We start from the raw sequence: 19961 nt of genomic DNA, 5'->3' as shown, positions 1-19961 counted from the left end.
GCCCTCAATAAATATATTTTTAAAGACTACAAAGCAGTGACTGCTACTCCCAACTGGCATCTCAAAGGCATCTCCCTTTGGAACCCTCCGCCAGCTGCCACCTGACTCCGTGTTCCTTCTTGCTCCTCACTGCAGTGCTCAGATCTTTTCTTTGCACCAACCCAGCTCCTTTGGCATCTCTCAAGCTCAGGTGTTTGAGTTCATTCTTGCTCTCCCTTGCCGCTGCTGTTACCTACCAATTGGCCTCCCTTATTTGTTGACACCTTTAACGCCAATTTCACTGTCAGCCTGATACTCTTATTGATGCTACCTTTCCTGGAGCATCTTTGATAGCCGTATGGATAGTCAACCCAACCCTTGGCCATTCCTGGACGGCTTCACGATCCATAATTTTCCCTCCGGCCAACCTCTGTGACGTATGTACTCAGTCCTAACGTTAACCTCCCTTATCATTCCTTCCTGTGAAATCCTGATTCTGAGTCCATCAGCTTCCTTCCCCCCCCCCCCCCCCCCCCCTTCCCCCCCCCCCCCATGGACTCACATTCTTCCAGTTTGCTTATTCTTACTTGAAGTTTCAGATACACAGGAGATAACATTTTAATATTTAAATATAATATATATTATATCATGTAGTACTGAGGAGACACAATGAAAATCTTCATTGTCTATGTGATACTTGGCTTTCACTGTGCTCCGTGCACTTGCCAGCAGTGACAGCTCTGTTCTGATTTGAGCCACCTAACCTGAGCACTCATTGGTACAGGCCAGTCAGGACAAAAAGCAACCTGAGCGGCTGGCACATGGTGTTTCCTCTCTGACACGGCCCTGCCCAGACTTTGCACTGAGGGTCAACAGTACCTTGTTCTGCCTCTTCTGTCTTCTCCGGAGCCGCAGAAACTCCTTGTGTTGCCTGGAGACAAAGTTCACTGCTGCATATTCCAGTAAGGCAGCAAACACGAACAGAAGGCACACCGCCATCCAGATGTCAATCGCCTTTACGTAGGAGACCTGTGCAGGGGACAGGGACAGAGAACAGGGGGTCCATGAGAACTTGCCAGAGAAACCAGCTTGCGGATGGTGTCAGCAACTGTAGAATAACTCATGTTCCCTGTCAAGGATGTGCTTGAGCCATGCCATCATTCCACTTTGTGATTCTGGAAGGTCAGCACCCCCTGATCCGGGCCTTGGCCATCTCTCTCAGTCTGTACAACCCACCTGCTAAGTGGCCTTAGCCTTGAGACTAGCTCCAGAGATTACAAGAATTTCCTTAAGACACAAAAGACAAAAATAAATCTTTGAGGTGAAATAAGGTGGACACTATTCTCAAAACTGCTTATTTCCTTCTTAACATTTAAAAACTAATAATTAAAAAAATTAAAACTTGCATGAGAAATAAACTGTATGGCTTTGAACCCTACAAAAGCCAATTTGTAACTCTTGTCAATCTGTTGATCCTTAATGACATGAAAACGCATTTCTCGGTAGTTTCAAGCTGTCACGATTCAAAAATATTGCACCAAAATCAAAGATCAGGATTCTAACTTTGGGACTAGTATCTGGTTCAGAAGGAAGCCTTGAGAACCCTTCAGTGTTTCGGGTGCATCTTTAGTGAGTCTTCTCATTTGAAAAAGCCGATTCTGAAAGCAAGTATTTGTACTGGCAATGGAAAGTGCCCTTCAGTTCGTCTCACTCAGCTTGCAGCTCTTCCTCGAAATCCAGGGGGAGCCTACAGGGGCTCCAGATGACAAGGCGTGCTCCAACTGCCAGCCAAATACATGTACATTCTATTTCTTGTTTGTAAACAGGGTTTCCTTGTTTTTGACGTGGGGCTCCTACCCCCGGCTAGCATTTTGTGTTTCGTAATCTTCTGTTATGACAATTGTATTATACCCACTTTGCTGAGGAAACTGTGTACAGAGGCTGAATTATTACCCCAGGTGACAAAGCCAAGTGGCAGAGAAGCTAAGATTAGAACTAGAACCCAGACTGACTAGTAGGTCTCCTTTCTGGGGAGACACACACACACACACACACACACACACACTCTGCATTTTGTATCTTGCCTTTCCCTTTGACCTTCATAGTAAGCATTTCCAGGGCTTTGAAATTTCTTCTAAACCCTAATTTCTAATGCTTGCCCAGTGGTCCCTGCCATGATTAAACTTTCTGTATTTCAGAACGTTGTTTTTGCTACTAAAAACTTTGTTACTATGACCCTTCATGCCTTCCCTTCTCCCACCCATATTGGGCTGTATCTCTGAGCAGCTTTTAGAGTGGGGTCGTGGGAGTAAATGACAGGCAAATAGGCAGAGTCCAGAGTGACATGGTATGTGTGAGAAGTGCTGCTCTGGCACTGCCTCTCCAACTTGGCCAAGGTGTTTCACCCTCTCCGCCTCCCTTCTTCACCTGTGAGATAGGGACAGTAAGAGGACCTACCTCGGAGAGTTTCTGTGCAGACAGAAATCACTTTAATATATGCAAATGCTTAGAATAGTGTCTGGCACAGAGTAAGTGCTATGTAAATGTTTGTAGTTATTTGGCTACATAAGGCTGTGAGTTTTGTTAATGGAGAAATTTAAAAGAAGACAGAAAAATCAACAAGGGGAACCAGAATCACCCCCAATCCTAATAAAGTCCAAGGATGATTGTGAAAGTTACCACCACCTTCCACTCTGCTTCCGTCAGCCTTAGCTGGAGTACTTTTTCCATTCTTCGTGGATAAGGGTCTCCTCGAAATCCTTCAGGACTGACTGAGAGACCAGCTCCTCCAGGAAGCCTCCCTGGCCTGCCTGCTCCTCCTCCCAGGGCTGGGACTGGGGCCACTCTCCTAACTCCAGTTTCACCTTCCTTCTGTCTGCCAGCGGTCCTGCCCCATCGGCGCTGTCAGCTTTGCTGGCTTTCTTTTCTCTGGGACAGGCCCCACAGTGTTTTCTGCATCAGCAGCGCCGATGCCTGGCCAGGAGTGAGCAGACAGGAGTGGGCGGGTAAGCGGGGCACTGAGCGGTACCGTCCATCTCTGTGTTTCCGGCCACCAGTTCCATGCCGTGCACAGCTGCATGTACTTGATACTCCGAAGAGCGGGTTATTAGCACATCTTCACTTTCTCAGCACACGCAGTGTTCCTGGAATGTTTCTTTCCTTAATAAACGATAATTTGGCTTGTATTTGCTCTTGGGGAGCAATCCTGTCTCCTGTAATAATGGGATATTACCAATGGCAGCATTCCCAAATATATAGTATTCAGATGATCTGTAAACGTTTCAAAATTCTATAATGAGAAGACTGTCAGTGCCTGAGCTATGTCTACCCGAAGAGCTAAGTCCAGGAGCACTTACCATCCTTTCTCCCCTTCCTGGTGTTGACAGCATTCAGCCACTTGTAAGACTTTCCCACCTCCTTCTGACCATCAGCAGGCCAAGCACGTATGTGACTTCTTTTATAGCTGCTCATGAAGGAATCTTTTCAGTCTCTTAATCATTTTGGTTGGTCTCTGAGTTTCTTCCAACTCACGAACATCTTTCCAGTATTGGCGTGCTGGTATTAAATATGTTATTTACACAGACTTAAAGGGTGTCGAGAGACCTCTGTTACACGTGATGTGCTGTCCCTGGGCGCTGGCTTTCTAGGATTGAAATGCCTTTTTGTTGCTTTTACCCAGCTCTGATGTCAGATTGTCTTTCTTTGGCTGCTAATCTTTAGCTGTTTTCCGCTCATATCTTCCCCTGTCACATTCTTTTTATCATTCCTGGGCTTACATGATCCCTTCCTGAACTACTTTACTGCAATCTTGCAAGATAGTTTTCCAAGTTAATTAAGCTTTCAAAATGCTAGTACGATTCACTGCATTGGTATCTTTCAAGACATATTTAATTTAGAAAAATAAACATCGAGGGCCAGGTGGGTGGAAGGTACTGTACTGGGTGCAGGTGGGAGGTGGGGCAGCAGTTAAAAGGATGAGTAAGAGCCTCAGCATCTCTGCCCAGAGTGTCCCAGATTACAGTCCAGGGGACCCTGCTCACCCTTATTTCAGAGAGTGCCCTTCACACAGGTCAGGGAACAGCGACTTATGGCCTATGGAGCAAACCTGGCTGCCACGTCTCAAAGAAAAAAATATTGGAACACAGCCACACTAACCTCCTTACCGTCCTGGCTGCTTCTGCACTCAAAAGACACCGTTGAGTAGTAACAGGGATCGTATGGTCTCAGCATCTAAAATACCAAGTGGCCCTTCATCAAAATGTTTGCCAGTCTGTGACCGAGATGGAAGGATCTGGGTAGTTCTGGAGTTCTGCTTCCCTCTCATCTGCTTTGTGCTTCAGAAGCCCATGGTCTCTCGAGGGAGATAGTCTCCTCAGTTGCCAAAATCAAGGAAAGGCCAAAAGGCTGGTGGAATATGGGGAGGCAGTTGTTGTCGGGGGAAATCAGAAAAGGCTTCCTTCCTCGATGGTGTGACATTTGACACAGGGCTCCAGGGCAGCCAGGACTTTGACAGGTAGAAGCAGCTATGAAAGTAAAAGCCCGAGGTGGGGGAGAGTGAGGGGCCTGGGGATGGTGAACAGAGCACACTGGGTGCAGGATGTGCTGGTGGAGGTGTGCAGGCTCCCTGGGCAGAGGGGTCAGGGCTTCGGGATGCCTGGAGAGCTAAGCAAATGATGCTGTTAAAGCGGGGGCGTGTCAGTCCTTTCCTCCTTTTCCTGATGCTCTTGATCTCCATTCTCAAGATGTCATGAGAACCCTGGTTAGCCACACTTACATCTGGTTATTATAACAACTTCTTAGATATCCTTCTGCATTCAGTTCACCCTGTGGTACTTGATCTTTTTCCTTCTGTGAGATTAAATTTAAAACCTCAGTTTCGTTTTGCAACACATCTGCCTAAGAACTACTGTGGCGGCCTATTGCAGGCAGTAGTATTCAGTATCTCACACAGCATGTGTCCACCCTAGTTACTCTGTCTATTGCACTCTTCCCTAGCAGGAACCTTGTATTTTATTTAAGCAATTTTATTTACCCCTGAGGAATCCATGTCCCATTGAAAACCCCAGTGGTTCTCAAATGGATGTGATTTTGCACCCTAGGGGTCATTTAGAAATGCTTGGGGATATTATGGTTGTCCCAAGCAGGGGGAGGTGCTGGGTAGAGGACAGGGATGCTGCTAAACACTCTAGAGAGCACAGGGAAGCCCTACAACAAAAATTGTTCAGTCCAAAATGCCAGTGGTTGTAGGGTTGATACACAAACTCTGAGAAAAGTAAAAAAATGACCACACCCAGCTTTGTGTGTCTACTACAGTGGCTCTCAGTCAGGCACAGTATTGCCCTGGGGGACATTCGGCAAAGTCTGAGTTGTTTTGGGTATACCAGCTGGGCAGTGGGTTTTATCACTTGTCTCTAGTGGATTGTAGAGCTCAGGGGGATTGTTCAGTGTTCAATGGTATGCAGAACAGCCCCCCTTCCCCCACGATGAAGAGTTACTAATTTCCACATGCCAGTTGTGTTAAGGCTGAGATATCCTATTCTGTATACCTCTCATAGCATGGAAATTCTTCCTACCTTTTCTCTACCTGTTATTTCCAGAAAACTCCTTAAGAGGTAGCTCAAATTCTTTCTCCATCTGTTAGAACAGATGCTAGAGCGAGTTTGTAATGCATTTACAGGGGGGTGGTGTAGTTCAGTGTTTGCTTCACGTGTGCATGCTTCACATGCCCAGCTGGAGAAGAGGGTGCTGGAAGACCTAGTCATGTCTTTGGTGTCTGTGCCAGCAAGGACAGGTCTCCGTGGTTATAGTAAGTGGCCCGTTGTTTCTGTGGATTGACAGCATACCCAGGTGGTATATGAATCCATAGTCCTTTCACAATCACTGCTTCATGTGAGGAGTCGACTACCAACAACAAGAAAAACTGGAAGGTAGAGAAAAGTTAGCTTAGTTCCGTTGTTGTTAAGGTTGCTAGCTGATGATAGCCAGGTTACATTTGATTTGATTTGATTTGTTCTCAAGGCAAAGAAGAATATTGTTCTCATGATTCCATACTTCACATAGTTTACAAACATATCTGGTGGGAAAGGAGAGCTAGTCAAGTGTTTTAAGCTTTCGTGGTCTTAAATAACAAAACCTATCTCTGCTGTTGAGGCATATCAGTTCAATGGCAGGATTTAGTTTGTTTGGCTGGGTTGGCCTCCTGTTGATGTTTCTTGAGATGTTTTCGTCACCACTGTCTTGTCATTTTTGAAAACTTTAGCAAGCTTTCTTGAGTTGATTTTTTTCGTTATTTACGTACTCATTTCAAAATGGAAAATCAAGCCATGGCTTGCTCCCTGTAGCCTTACCATTTGTTTTGTCTGTGTTCAGAACCTGCGCTGTTGCCTTTGTCATCAAGCTGGTTGTTCAGTAGACAAGGATGGCCTGCTTGTCCTTGGAGCGCTGGTACTGTCCACGCCCCTCACGGATGCGGGCCTCCCCTGTGACAATGTGCCAGTCGAAATACCCTGCACTCCCGTCTCTAGGCTGACCCAAAAGCCGTGGCAGAACACCAGCAGCTCCTCAGGGAAGATCGTCTTTGAACATGTTCAGAGAAAAGTTTTCTGCAGCACAGAAAATCCCAAATGACTCATGCCAACCGAGTGTTGCTTACTGATGGAAAAGAGACAGAATGGAATTCATAGGGCATCTCAAAGACAAGATATGGCCCTCTAAGTGGGCTGACCTCTCACACCCACCTGTGTGAATCAGTGTTTCATTGTTTTCTAACTGTGGGTGCTAAGTCAGAATAGCAGTTTCTGTGCTACGTAGAGTACAGTTTCGTTACATGGAATTTAGAAGGACAACTTGAAATGAACCCTGACGAATGCAGCTTTTGAAATAAGAGACCCATATTGGTCACAGTAGCCTGGGGAGTGTTTCTGCCACGTGGAACAGAAGTCTTTAGTAGGTTGCCTTTAATGAGTGCCTTGAAGTACACCGGCACCCTCCCTCCCCGTTCTATGGGGGAGAAAGAGGCTTCTTAAATGCAGTCGAACCCGAACACGGCTCGTCATCAACAAAGGTGGAAGTGAGGAGACTGGCTTTGACTTTCTGTTTTGTCTCTTACCTGCATCTAGTCACTGTAAAACTATCAGCAGAGAAAATATGAGCAGTTGAATTACTCTCATGCCAAAGAGTCAAGGTATTGTACAGTTTCATCGTGTCCTTTTCACCACCAAGCACCAGTGCCCTGGCATGTCCGGGTGCCGCCACCCCCAGTCCCATTTTCTCTCCAGGTCTGCCAGTCTTGCTGGGTTCTGGGATGAGTGTGAGTAAACTCCGCCCCCGTGAAGCTGCTGTTGTAGACACCGCCATCGGGCGGCAGTGCCTCCAAGGCTGGCATGTGCAGGAGCCTACTCCTGCTTCCAGACGGTGCTCCCTTAGCACCACTTGCGGGGCCTGAGTAGCCATGCATTTGCTGGCCCTGGTCAGTTGGCCGATTTTTTCCCCAAAGATGAGTGAGTTGCTCTGCATTATGGTGCTCAGGGGTATATTCTAAGGAGCTCACCAAGACTCACTGTCCATAAAAGTTTTGTGCATGGAGAGGTAAGAGAAACTGTCGGCGGCATGGTGGGCATCACCTAGGGAAGGGCAGGCAGGCTCAGCCTTGGCCAAATGTGGGCATCTGCCAGAGGCGCCGTGGCGAGGAAGGAACAGGACTCAGGGCCTTCTGCCCTGTGCTTGTGTGCCACGTGTGTCATCACATTCTTGGCTGGGGACAAGACCGATCCTTTTCATAGTCTGCTTCCTGTGACTGCACCTTCAGCGACAGAAGGCAAGTGCAGTGTGTGGTTTCTCGCACAGGGGCAGGGGTGAGCGGCAGTGGGAGTCAGGAGCGATGCCAGTAAAGAAGAGAGTCAAATGGATCATCGCCATGTTGGAAAGACTGCCATGGGCTTTGGAGGGGTGATAAGATGGGTGTGATTATGCGCCACTTAATAGATACATGGGGAGGGGGCCAGGGAGGGAAGGGGAAGAAAACAGAGACTGTCAAGTTAGGGAAGGAAGGAAGGAAACCAGCAGCCTTGGAGCTAGGCCAACCTGGGTTTCAATTCGATCTTGAACTTGGAAATTACTTAACAGTTTGGCCTTCCGGTTTCCTCAGACTGGAGTAGGGCCCAAGGACTCCAGTGCCATCGGGTCTCTGCTGGATTGAAGGAGAGACTCTGTGCAAACCTTAGCACTCATCTTCACACCAGTTGTAGCCCCTCGGTCGCACTGGTTTGCCAGGGATGTGTGCCTGGAGGCTTGCATAATTCCAAACTTGCATAATCCAAGACAGCTTTACCCAGAGCAATAAATGTAAAGTAGAATTTGTTGCATCTCCTGTTCTGTGCCTGCATTAAGATATTATTAGTATTTTAATATTGCCCTACTTCAAATCTGCATAGTCTAAGTTCACATAAAATGGTGAGCTCGCCTATGCTGAGATACATTGGCACAGAAACAAAACAATACAAAACAACCACCACCATCAACAAAAAGCTTGCAGCAACAGGATTCTGAGTTGTCTCAGTTATAAAGATAAGAACACGGTTTGCTCATTAGCTTTACCAACATCACACAAGGACAGAGTGTCGAGCTGCTCTTTCCGTCTACAATGGCGTGGTGCCCTCTGAGCTTTTCTGGCTCCCTGATCTCTGTGGGAACCCCCTCTCTGGGGAGAGTCAGGAGAATTGCTCAGAGATGGTGCTTCCACCAGGTGACAACTTCGCTTGTGAAAGGAGGTGAGACCGTGCATGTAGGGGTCGGAGGTAGAAAGAGCTGGGCCCAGCCTGCAGCCGGCTGGCTCTCCCAGAAGGGAGGCTCAGGCAGCAAGAAGCTCGCTGTCTCTCCTTTGCTTTCTTGGCCAGCAAGGCATGAGGGTTCCACTTTTCCGTCATCACTGCCACCCCTACCTTCCAGTTTCATTCTTGTGAGCAAAGAGAAAAGGGAATATTTAATAAAAACAGTCCAGGCTCATCATTCTTTGGACTAAGCCTGAGTGAGCAGCCTGGGAATGGTGACAGAGGTTTTTCTTCCACTTTCCATCTTGAGTTTCCTGAAGAGTATGGAAGAGCCAAGAATTCCCCACTTCCTGGACTGGGCTTTTTGACTCATGACTGCTCTGCACCCTAGATTGGTGTGAGGAGGCCAGATCAGGAAGGAGGCAGCAGTGGCCATCCCTGCCCCCGTCTGACAGGATACTAGAGCAAGCAGGTTCGCTCACGCACAAGCTCTTCATCATGCCATGGCAGCCCAATGGTGCACTCCCCATCAAGTCCACTTTGAGGGGAGTGGTGGCTAAGATAGGTGGGAAATGGTTACTTCTGGGCTCAGTGGGGAGCAAGTATTAGAGACCTACTTCAACCTGCAGTGAGAGAGCCGTTTCCTCAGAAAACCCCAGAATCCCGGGATGACTCCAGCTACAAGGGCTTCTCCAGGTGCTGAGCTTCCCCATAAAGCACCTGAATCTCCTGAGGTGGGGGAGGCTGCACCCTGCGGAGGATAGGTTGTCCTTTGGTGGGGGTCCAGAACTTCACACCTGAGGTTCCAATGGGAAATGTTCATTTCAGTGGGCTGGCAAGCATCAGTGGTAGCTCAGAAGCTTCAGTACCCAACCCCTGGCCTGTGGCCTGGCTTAGCCTCAGCTCTGCCCTGGGATATGAATGGAGAGCGGAGCAGTAGGCCAGTGAGGATGCTTGCATGGGGGCCACCTTGACAGAACCTTCCCGTCGTGACTCGGGACCCTGGGCACGAAGGCCTGGTGCACTTTAACCTAAAGCTCCTGAAGCTAATCAGCTACCTGCTGTTTGATGCCATCCAAAGTGAATGTGAAATGGAAAACTTCCAGTCCCTTTCATGCTCCGGTTCCATGTAGGGAGGAGAAAATAAGAAAACGAGTGCAGGTCAATCAGAGGTTGGGAATTAATGCGCTACAAAAGCCTCTGGCTGGGCTGGTGATCTTACTTTAGTTACTGTAAATTAGCAAGGATCTCACCTCCCCTGTGTCCATTTCCTGTGGCTGAGCAGCATTTTGATGTAAATAAGCTCTGAGCCTTTCTTCTCACCACAAAAACCAGAAGGAGGATTCATCCCCTAATAACTAGATACTTATTTTCAATAGATACTAGCCTGCAGGAGTCTGTTAGTAATTAATAGAAATCCAACGGCCTCCTGAATAAAAGACATAGATGTGTAGGCTCTTTGAAGAAATAAAGGCTTTGCCATCAGGACATATTATTATACTAAACTATGGAACATGCAGACTGCTACAAGAGAGAAATTGTAAATGTGAGACGATTTTGGTCACACTCCTAGAGCACACCAGTTTCCAATACCTCAGTCACCTAGATCTGCTTCAGAGAGCTTGAGCTCAGGCTCAGTCTCTTGCTGGAAGTCAGTCCTGTAGGTGTGAGCTAAGAGGGTGGCAGGCTGTGCAGGGCAGAGCAGCAGCCTTGGCTTTGCCACTGGCTGACTTTTCAAACTTGACCACTTCACTTGCCTTTCTGAGCCTCAGGGCCTCCCTTGGGAAAATGAGAGGCCTGGGTGAATCACCTCTAAGACTTCATCTACTCTGACACTGTGACTCAAGGAGAAGGAACGGTGACAGGAGAAGAAACCAAGGGAGAGCAGGATGGGGTCCCCATCGCAAGGCAGCAGGGGTGGGGGCAGCTGTGAGTCCCAGCAAGGGCCGCAGCCCCTGCTCTGCCTTCAGTGCCACCCGCCATCACTATCAAGAGTTCTGGGAGCCTCAGTGCTGGGCGGGGCTTGCCTGAAAGGGCGACTTCCATGCCTACAGGTGGTTTTGATGAGAAACATTTACAAGTGTGACACTGTGGCAGATGCCCTGAGTTACCTGCAGATGATGCCTCTAACCCTCTAACTGCTTGCTTTTCTGCCTAAGAGATTTTTCTGGCACTGCACAACTTTCTCAGCTTGCTTTCAAGGAAGCCTAGTACACCCCAGGTTGCCCTAAACTATGTGGATAAAGAGCCCAGGTTTGCAGTGACTTGGTGGGCTTCCCAGAAGCTCCCCAGCAGGGCTGAACCTCTGTTGCCCTCCACCGTAGCCAACTTAGGCGCTTTGTTTTTTAACTTTTCTCCTTTCCTGGTTTGCACTCCACATGCTCTTCCTTATCCTTCTTGAGAATAGACCCAAAATGAACTACCTGCATCCAAATACCTACTACAAGGTTCCAAAACCGATGACCTGAACCTAAAGTGAGGTCACCGGGGCTTGCCGTAGAAATGATGTCTGCATGCCATGTGCCCTTTCTAGCCAGGTGGGCCCGCCAGCCTCACAGCCTCCCAAAAATTCCTTTTTGACCAAAGCATAATGGCTGGTCCTTTGCACATCATCAGTAAGAATGGAGCATTGACTCAGCTCAAAAACCAAGCTGAGAATACCAAATTAAGCGGGGACCTATATTATGCATATTCTTGAAGACTCACCATATTCCACTTTGCTCAGCACAGCTAATTTTACATTCATGAAATTAGAATTGCATAACCAGAACAAAAGCTAATATTGTTTATCTAGTACTGTGCAAAAGTTCTTCAGTATATCCCAACATTGTTAGGGTCAGGGAAATAATAAGAACACTTTATTTGCAGACACATCATATAAATCTATTCCGTGCTAGGTGTGAAATTCTTTAAGGAACCTGACTCATGCTTTTATTTTGAGGTTTATAAAGATGTGGTTACTATGAAGGTACAAAGTATTCCTATTAACAAGCTATCAGTTAAAAATGTTAACAGTATTACACTAAAAGACTAATGCGGACTTAGTTTTAATAGTTTAGTAAGCAGCCTTCTAAGGTGGTGTCCAATGCTTCCTGACTCCTGGTATTCACATTTTGGGGTAACCCCCTGACCTTGGCAGTACCGAGCAAGTTGTTTCAGGGTGCACGTTCATGGTTAGGTTACAATAGGTCAACTTCAAACCGCTTGCACTCTTTCTTACTAGCATTTGCTCAGGCTCTAGAGATAGCCAACAACAGATCAGCCAAAGACAAACTGCAGACCAACCCTTGAGAGCAGACTGTAGATGTGAGACATTTTGGAGAGAAGGGGCGGGAGAATTGAGAATGAGTAGGGGTGGGGTGGGGGAGAGCAGTGGAAAGTAGTGGTGCACAGGACCGGGTACTTGGATGGTGGAAAAGCGACGGTGATGGCTCTACCTGAGGGGAGAGATCCTGTATCGTGGAAAAATCAACAAGGCTGTTTAAAAATAAGTAATAAGAACACCATAAAAAATAAAATGATGCTTAAGCTACTAAGCGTGTGTGTGTGTGTGTGTGTGTGTGTCGGGGGGTTATATGTTAGATGGTAATAGATAATTAGTGCATAGTGTCTTTGGGGAGGAGGAAAGGGGGAAAGGACAGATTCATTGTTTATTTTGGGACTCATGAATCCAGAATTTGGTAAGATTCGAGAATTCATATTTGGACTTACTAAAGAGGAAATTTTAAAAACAATAGGTACAATATCTGTGTGTAAGAGAGCAAGAACCATAATGTTTTTTTTTTCCATCTATTCATTGAAGTCTGCCCTTTGCTTGATAATGTGTAAAGTAGCTTTTCACAATCATTCTACATGTGCTGGCATCCAGGGGTCAGAGAGTTACTGCTGTGGATTAAATCTGTTGCGCTTCTTTCATTAGAAAATACACTTTAATTAGAATGCAGTCATACCCACATGTTTACATATTTTTTGTGGCTTGCTATTCTCTGCTTGCAGTGATAGAGTTGAGTAGTTACAACAGAAATCTGGCATCATGAAAGCCTAGTATATTTACAGGGGGAAAAAATGTTATGAGCTACCGATCTAATCATCTATTACAATTCAAGTGACTATCTAAGGTAGTCTGAATTAATGCATTTTTTTGTGTTTTAATCACCATACTTCACAACATTCTACTGGAAAGTCCCTCCATCCCCCCACCTCCCCCCACCCCCCCGCAGAAATCACTTAAATTCTCATTTCGATTTCTTAGGGCCATTGTATATAGAGATACAAGGTCTAAAAGTGAACTGTTTTTACCAGTCAACCAAGTCATCGTAAATTATTTCCCATATGTGAGATGCTGAGAGGTACATACAGATAATTAAGATTTGGTTCCTGCCCTTGAGAAAGCTGTTATAGAGGTAAAGAAAGATAAGACAATAGATGAGGGCCATGCACTCTTATCAGCATTTGGCTGGTGTGCTGCTAGATCCTATTAATACCAGCGCTCAGCTTGGAGGATCCAAATACGGCCCTGCCCCTTCCTACGTGTACACGTCGGGCAGATACTTAATCACTGTGTCCTTCAGATTTCTCAGTTGAAAAATGGGAACAATAATAAAGTCCATTTCTGAGGACATTGCTGTAAGGCTTGAACTAGACCCAGAATAACAAATGGGTAGCACTTGGAGCTCGTTCTGGTTCCTTGTAAGTGTCCGTATGTGCTAACGCTGCTCACCAGCACGGGACCCCAGCCTGCCATTATGGCCGATGCTTTGAGTATGGAAAATTAGTTAGATTAATTAATAGTTTCATGAAAGCTGAATGTGGAAGTCAGTCTCTTGTGCTTCCTGTCTGGATGGAAGCACTTGAGAGATTTTGGGCAAATACTGTAATGTGAAATAAATGCTATCTGTGAGGGGCCAATTTTCCTGCTACAATGCTTGTTTTAAAATTACTCTTTGGCCTGACATAACTTAATTTTACCTTTAAACCCCATACTTTAATTTCAGAAAATAAGGCAAAATTACTCTTGTGAGTTTTTAGATATACAATGCAAATTGTTTGTTCTGCCAAGTGCTAGAGATTCATTTCTGCTTTTATATTTCATAATTGAATTTGCTCTTTTCCTTAAACTTTTGTTGAACTTGATTCAGTATTATGTCTTATTGTGGTAATATTGAAGGCATTTTATTTTTGAGTAACATGAAAAATACTAAATTGTATGAATTTTGCCCATTTTTTTCTAACACCCTGAAGCATGTCATTACCATAAACAGTTAGTATTGTGTTTATATATGGTACACTGCTCTTTCAAAAATATTTTAATGTATGATTCATTCTAGTCTACATTCTATAGTGCAAAAACAGGTTAGAGAATTCAGATGTTTTCTCAATGTCAAAGCACCGATTAAGAGCAAAGTCAGGCCTGGAACAGTTCTTGGTCAAAACTTATTTCCATGGAGACATCATGTATTCAGTCTAGTTTTAACACTTGGACTATCCTTATGTTTTCAGCATTATATTTCCTAGTGCCTTACATGAAACAGTTAACCAGAATATTTGATTAATCAGGGTGCCTCCTATAATACCTTTTCCCAGGGGATTTACGCACATGGAAAGGGGTTAGACCAGATGATCTCTTATGCACTGCCCCATCCTTTTGCCTTTGATCACTGATAATAGATTTTTTAGCTTAGTCACTGATAAAGGTGATTCATTGTATGCTTCAGTGCTGTGGATGGATAAAAACTTACTGTATGATTCCCAACCTCAGAGGATTTATTATGAAGTCAGCATTTGCCTTACTAATTCTCCAGGAGTGATTTGGGTTATTTGAAGTAATTTGCAAAGGCAAGATGACAGAATAGCAATTACAGAATTTTAGAGCTGAGGCAACGTTTTAGATCAGCTAATTGAATTTCCTAATTTTTCAGATAAGGGAAGGGACAGAGCAAGATTGTACTTGGCTACATGCTTTTAGACTATGCTGCCTCTAATCACTGCAATTGCTTGATTAAGTATGGAGGTAGAGGACTACTTAGAAGATATAATTAGCAACTGTTCAGTACTTATTTAGATGAGCAGGATTCCATTTGGGGATGAACATATGTCCTGAAAAAGTAAATTGATACCACAAATTATTGCAAATTAATAAAACCAATACTTAATCGAGACTGGTCCAGTTGACTGGACTTTCCATTGCAGAAGGAAAAACTTTTATTTTTTAGGAGGTTTCTGAATATTCGCACCAGAGCAGTCAGGGGACAAGTGGCTTCTTCGGGAGCAAGGTATAGAATAGGGAAGTCGAAAATGCTGGTGATGAACACTGGGCACTTAGTCATTTTTCTGGATGTACTTGACTTTGTGTGCCACTGATCCACATCTAGATACCCCCGTGTTAAGCCTCCGATGTCTGGGTGGGAATTGTGAGACTTAATTGGAAGACTGACTGACATTCTTGCCTGACATCCTTGTCTAGCCTTAATATTTTTTCCCCCAGTGTCTTGCTCCTTCTCTCTGATCTCCATCATCATGATGAATTCCAAAAAAGGGAAAGTTATGGAGATTCATTCAATAAATGATTCTGAGGACCTTCTACATACTAGGAGCTGGCCAATCCTAGGAGTAAAACTGTGCAAGATACATTCCTTGTTCTCAAGCACCTTGAATGTGTTGACAAATAAATAAGTACTTTTCATACAGTGCAAGAACTGTTAAAATAGCAGGAAGTAAAGGTACTAGAAGGAGCAGAGAAGGAACCCATCTGTACTTAGGGTGTATAGGGTTTAAAAGATTTATCTAAGAAAATGTTCAGTAAGTTGAGACTTGAAGTAAGCATATAATTAATGAGGAACATCTGATTTTTTGTACTCTTACATAAGTAGACAATACGCTTTCTTTGTAAGTAGCCATAGAATATTCACAAAGTCAACCATGAATTAAAATACAAAGTGCCTCAATGAATTAAAAAATCTGGAGATAGTATAGCAAACATTTCCATATGATATCATGGTAGAACCTGAAATAAACAACAAAACCAATAAAAGCAGAAAATAAAATCCTTACTTTTGGGGAAAAATGCATTTCTTTTCATCTTTGAATGAAAAAGGAAATATAAATTTAAATTGCCATAGTGTCTAGAAATAGTAAGAAAACTAGTAATGTATATCTAGAGCAGTCATCAGAATATTTATATTTTTTATTAGTAAACAACAAAATGGACCATGGGAAAGTAGAAAGAAGGGATTTAAAGATTTAAAATAAGAATTAATGTGTTAAAAAAAAGGAAATTGAAAAATGAGCACAATAAAAATTAACTATGTAAAATAAGGTAAACAGCTAGCTAGTTAATCAAGGAATAGAAAAAAAGATACATAAGATAAGTAATAATAGGGAATAAACAAAAAGGAAATAAAGGCTTTTAAGAGACTACTTCATTCAACTTAAACATATATTTCAAAATCTGGAGGAAATGGGAGTATTGTAGAAAAGTAGGACTTACTGAAACTGATCCCAGAAGAAATAAAAAGAGTAAGCCTAAGTAGACCATTTTTTCTAGAAGATATTTCTTCAAGGGTTACCGTTTTTAGCATAGATCCATATGATTACTCTCCTTAGATAAATTAATGTAATTTACTAAGAGATTTTCTTATAGCAAATTATCACTGCATTGTTGAATAAATCCCACTCAGTTCTAACTTACTATTTTTTATGCCTTGCTGAACTGTTTGTCACCTAGAATTATTGTATCCATTTTCCTTAAGAAAGGCTCATGTATAATAACTTGTGTGTGTGTGATGTCTTTTTTGAAGTTGCTATCATTGTAATGTTTGTCTTATGAATTAGAAGGTCTTCTTTCATTTACTAGTTTCTGGAATAGACAAAACTGACTGGAAATATCTTTCAAGGTATGCTAGAATTCTCTGTAATACCATCTGGAATCTAATACAGAAAATTATAAATTCATCTAATAATACTAAACAGGTATTTGTAAAATTAAACAGAAACTCTTGATAAAATATTCAACAGAATTAATTTTTGGAAAACATATATGCAAAAGTCAGAGCTATGTTTAGTATGGAGATACTAATAGAATGACAGCTGGTATCAGAGACAGAACAGGGATACATACATCACCATAATTGTATGGCCACTAGGAAAATGATTTGGACATATAAAAGTTAAAAATCCTTGAGTCACAATTACTTGTGAATGAGATAACAATCTATCTAGAAAAATGCAAGAGAACCAACTGAATTCACTACCAAAGCACAAAATTACAAGAACTTTTATTCACATAAAAATAACTTAAAACAACAATTTAAAAAAAGGGTATAAGTAAAGTTAACAGAAAATATGCCAGAACACAAAAGTAGATTTGAATATATGAAGAGACATTCCATGTACTTGCATCAGAAGGTTCAATATCATATGTTTTAATTCATTTGCAGGTTAAATTCGTAACTCTGATGTGTTCTGATAAGTATATGGAATGCTTCTCTATTGAGAGGGATTTAAAACTTGGGAACTAGGCCTGTGGGAGAAGGGGAGAGAGGAAACTTTTAAAAAAGAGTTTTATTTGGTGATTCCTGTTTTACCTTGTTCAGAAAATTAAATGTTTTGATAAAGCAGGTGCAACTAAACCTCTAAAGCCTGAAAATTCATATACATTTAGTTTGAGACCTGGAATTCTCAGCAGGGTAACATCTCTATTTTTCAGTAATCATCATCTGCTTCTGAAATACAGTTTTGAAACTAAGTTAGCTTAAATGAATTACATTGCTTGTCTTTCTCTGCAATAATACAGAGAATACAGTTAATGTGAAAAATATGAACTAAGCTTTCTGAATATATGAAATCAAGTTACATCTGCCCTTTAAATAAAACTGTGTTTTTATCCATGAATTTTCATTAATAGGTATTTGTGTGTGAGTATGGGTGTGTATACATGAGTATGTGCTTTCTACTGTATAAATTCTAAAGAGATGGAAATCATAAAATGTATAATTCATCTTCATTTATCACAAGTCAGCAAAAGGAATTATAGTGATCAACTAAGGCGTTCTTAGGACAAAATAAATCCCAGGGGTCCTGGCATTTCACTCCTATCCATCCCTTTCTCAAATGGAATCTGGACATTAAATGATACAGCATTCATGTTAGAACTATATTTATTTGACAGAGTTGCTAATATTAACAAATCATAGCTGGAGGTATTATTCAGCTCAGAAATTACTAATATGTGAAAATATACTTAGTTCTTAAACTGGATGATAATGACAACTCTTTTTTATTTTGAAATTAAGTTTTCATAAAGTTATCCATTTCCTAGAATTTATTATTTTTCTTTTGGCATAGTTACAATTTTAGAGTTCTTTCCAAATGAATGCATTTTCCTGCCCTTTTTCTTTGGAATCCAGTTTCTTTGGCTACCCAGTTTGTCTAGAAATTGACAACTCTCTTTTGATCGGTATGAGTCATTCTCTTATATCCAGAATAACAAGAAGGACTACCAGTGTGTTTATTATCTCTTCATACAAGTAAAATGATGGGAAAGTAACATTCTACCAAATTCCAAAGGGTCATGTCTGACCCTTTACCTTGACACCCATTTGAACATGGCTTCCTAAGTGCCAATAAAGGGAAATGAAACAATTTGAGATCTTCTCTCTTCCACAGAAGGCAAATATTCTTTTCTCAAAGACTTTAAATTGGTCTAAAGAAAGTATCTATTCATCTATGCATTCATGTTGTATTTTTGAGCATCATAAAATACAGTGTTATTCATTATGTTACTGGCCCTATATTAAGGACTAGAGATTAAAAGATGGATGAGACAAGGTCCTGCCATAAAAGGATTTACAGTCTAATAAAAGAAACAAATGTTATGAGCTGTATTTCAGTCAAAGAAAGTTGCATCTCTAGTTAGAGCCTTATAGGAACTCCATACTTATATATCCAGTGACTACTTTGATGTCTATAACACCTATACTAACCTGCTCTACTTTTGATCTTCCCCATGGTTGTGTTGGTGGGTTATTGTCTCATTCCAGTTGCTATGCTAAAAAAGTATAACTACTTTCCTTTAAATTCCATATACAGCCCCTTAGGAAGTCCTGCTAGCTTTACTTCAATGTACATCAGCCAGATATGACCATTTCTCATCTCAGCCCCTGGTCCCACAAGCCACCCTTCATTTGAATGACTAAAGCCTCCTAACTAGTGTCCGGTCTCCTTCCCTTGTTCTTCCTGAGTCTACCATCAACAAAATCATTGTAGTCATCTTTTAAAACATAATTTAAGCCACTTTGCTGTTCACAACCTTCCGTGGCCTATATTTCACTTAGAATGTGAGCTGGAGTCCTTCCAGTGGTCATTGAGGATCTGTGTTCCACCCACAGTAGTTACTTTCATTTCATCTACTAAGGAAACTAAGTGAAACCGTGTATAAGGGAACTAAGTTTTCAAATAGTGTCACTAAGTTCAGTTTGTGCTGGGATTTTTTACTCTCCTTGTAGACAATAAACACCACTATTTAAGGGCCTAATGTAATTATTTTAGGTCTTAATGGGCCATATATTTTCAGTCACAGCTCTCATCTCTGCCTTTGTGATACAAAAGCAGCTGTAGAAACTATGTAAATGAATAATTGTGACTGTTCCAGTAAAACACAGTGGGGTGGATTTGGTCCATGGGCCATAGCTTGATTATCCCTGTTCTCGAGGACACCAGACCCCTATGGGGGAAGGGGAAAGTTGAAGCGATTAGGTCACACAGTCAATGTCTGGTCTTTTTAAACTCAAGGGGTTTTATCTACAGGCTGGATTAAAGTTCTGAATCTGAACCCAAGCCCATTGGGTGAATGAATTAACCTTATTAAAAAAAAATGACAGTGCTTTACACCCTTCTCACAGTGATGATAATACATTGAGAAAGTGTGTATCTCAAGTTCAACATATAAACATGGATGGTCATTGTTCTTTCATCTGTTTTCCTTCTTCTCAGAAGGTCCTTTGTTGCTACGTGTCTGCGTCTGGTGGCGGGGTTTGGGGTGCAGTTGATTCTGCCTTCATCCTTTGGGCTGTGTGGAACTGCCAAGCATATGAAAGCTAAACATAGTAGATTGGTGTATCCTGCAGAGGATGTAAGACTGCTTGAGAGAGGAACGGTAAACTGGATTTGGGGAAAAAAGGAAGAGGATGGAGAGAGAGGAGAGAGAGAGAGAGAGAG

At 42.7% G+C, this 19961-nt stretch overlaps 1 protein-coding gene across 5 annotated transcripts in view; it reads right to left on the bottom strand.

The window, feature by feature from the left end:
* Positions 1 to 19961, bottom strand: part of GLRA2 (glycine receptor, alpha 2) — a 137223-nt gene that overhangs the window by 24363 nt on the left and 92899 nt on the right. For all 5 annotated transcript variants that reach the window (XM_004689863.1, XM_004689865.1, XM_004689862.1 and 2 more), the window contains one exon: positions 859 to 1008. In XM_004689863.1, coding sequence (XP_004689920.1) covers positions 859 to 1008 — 150 coding nt within the window. The remainder of the gene's footprint in view (positions 1 to 858; positions 1009 to 19961) is intronic.

This window comes from Condylura cristata, unplaced genomic scaffold, assembly GCF_000260355.1.
Source record: "Condylura cristata isolate star-nosed mole 26May11 unplaced genomic scaffold, ConCri1.0 scaffold00027, whole genome shotgun sequence".
NCBI lineage: Eukaryota > Metazoa > Chordata > Mammalia > Eulipotyphla > Talpidae > Condylura > Condylura cristata.
This window is presented reverse-complemented; position numbering and strand designations above follow the sequence as displayed.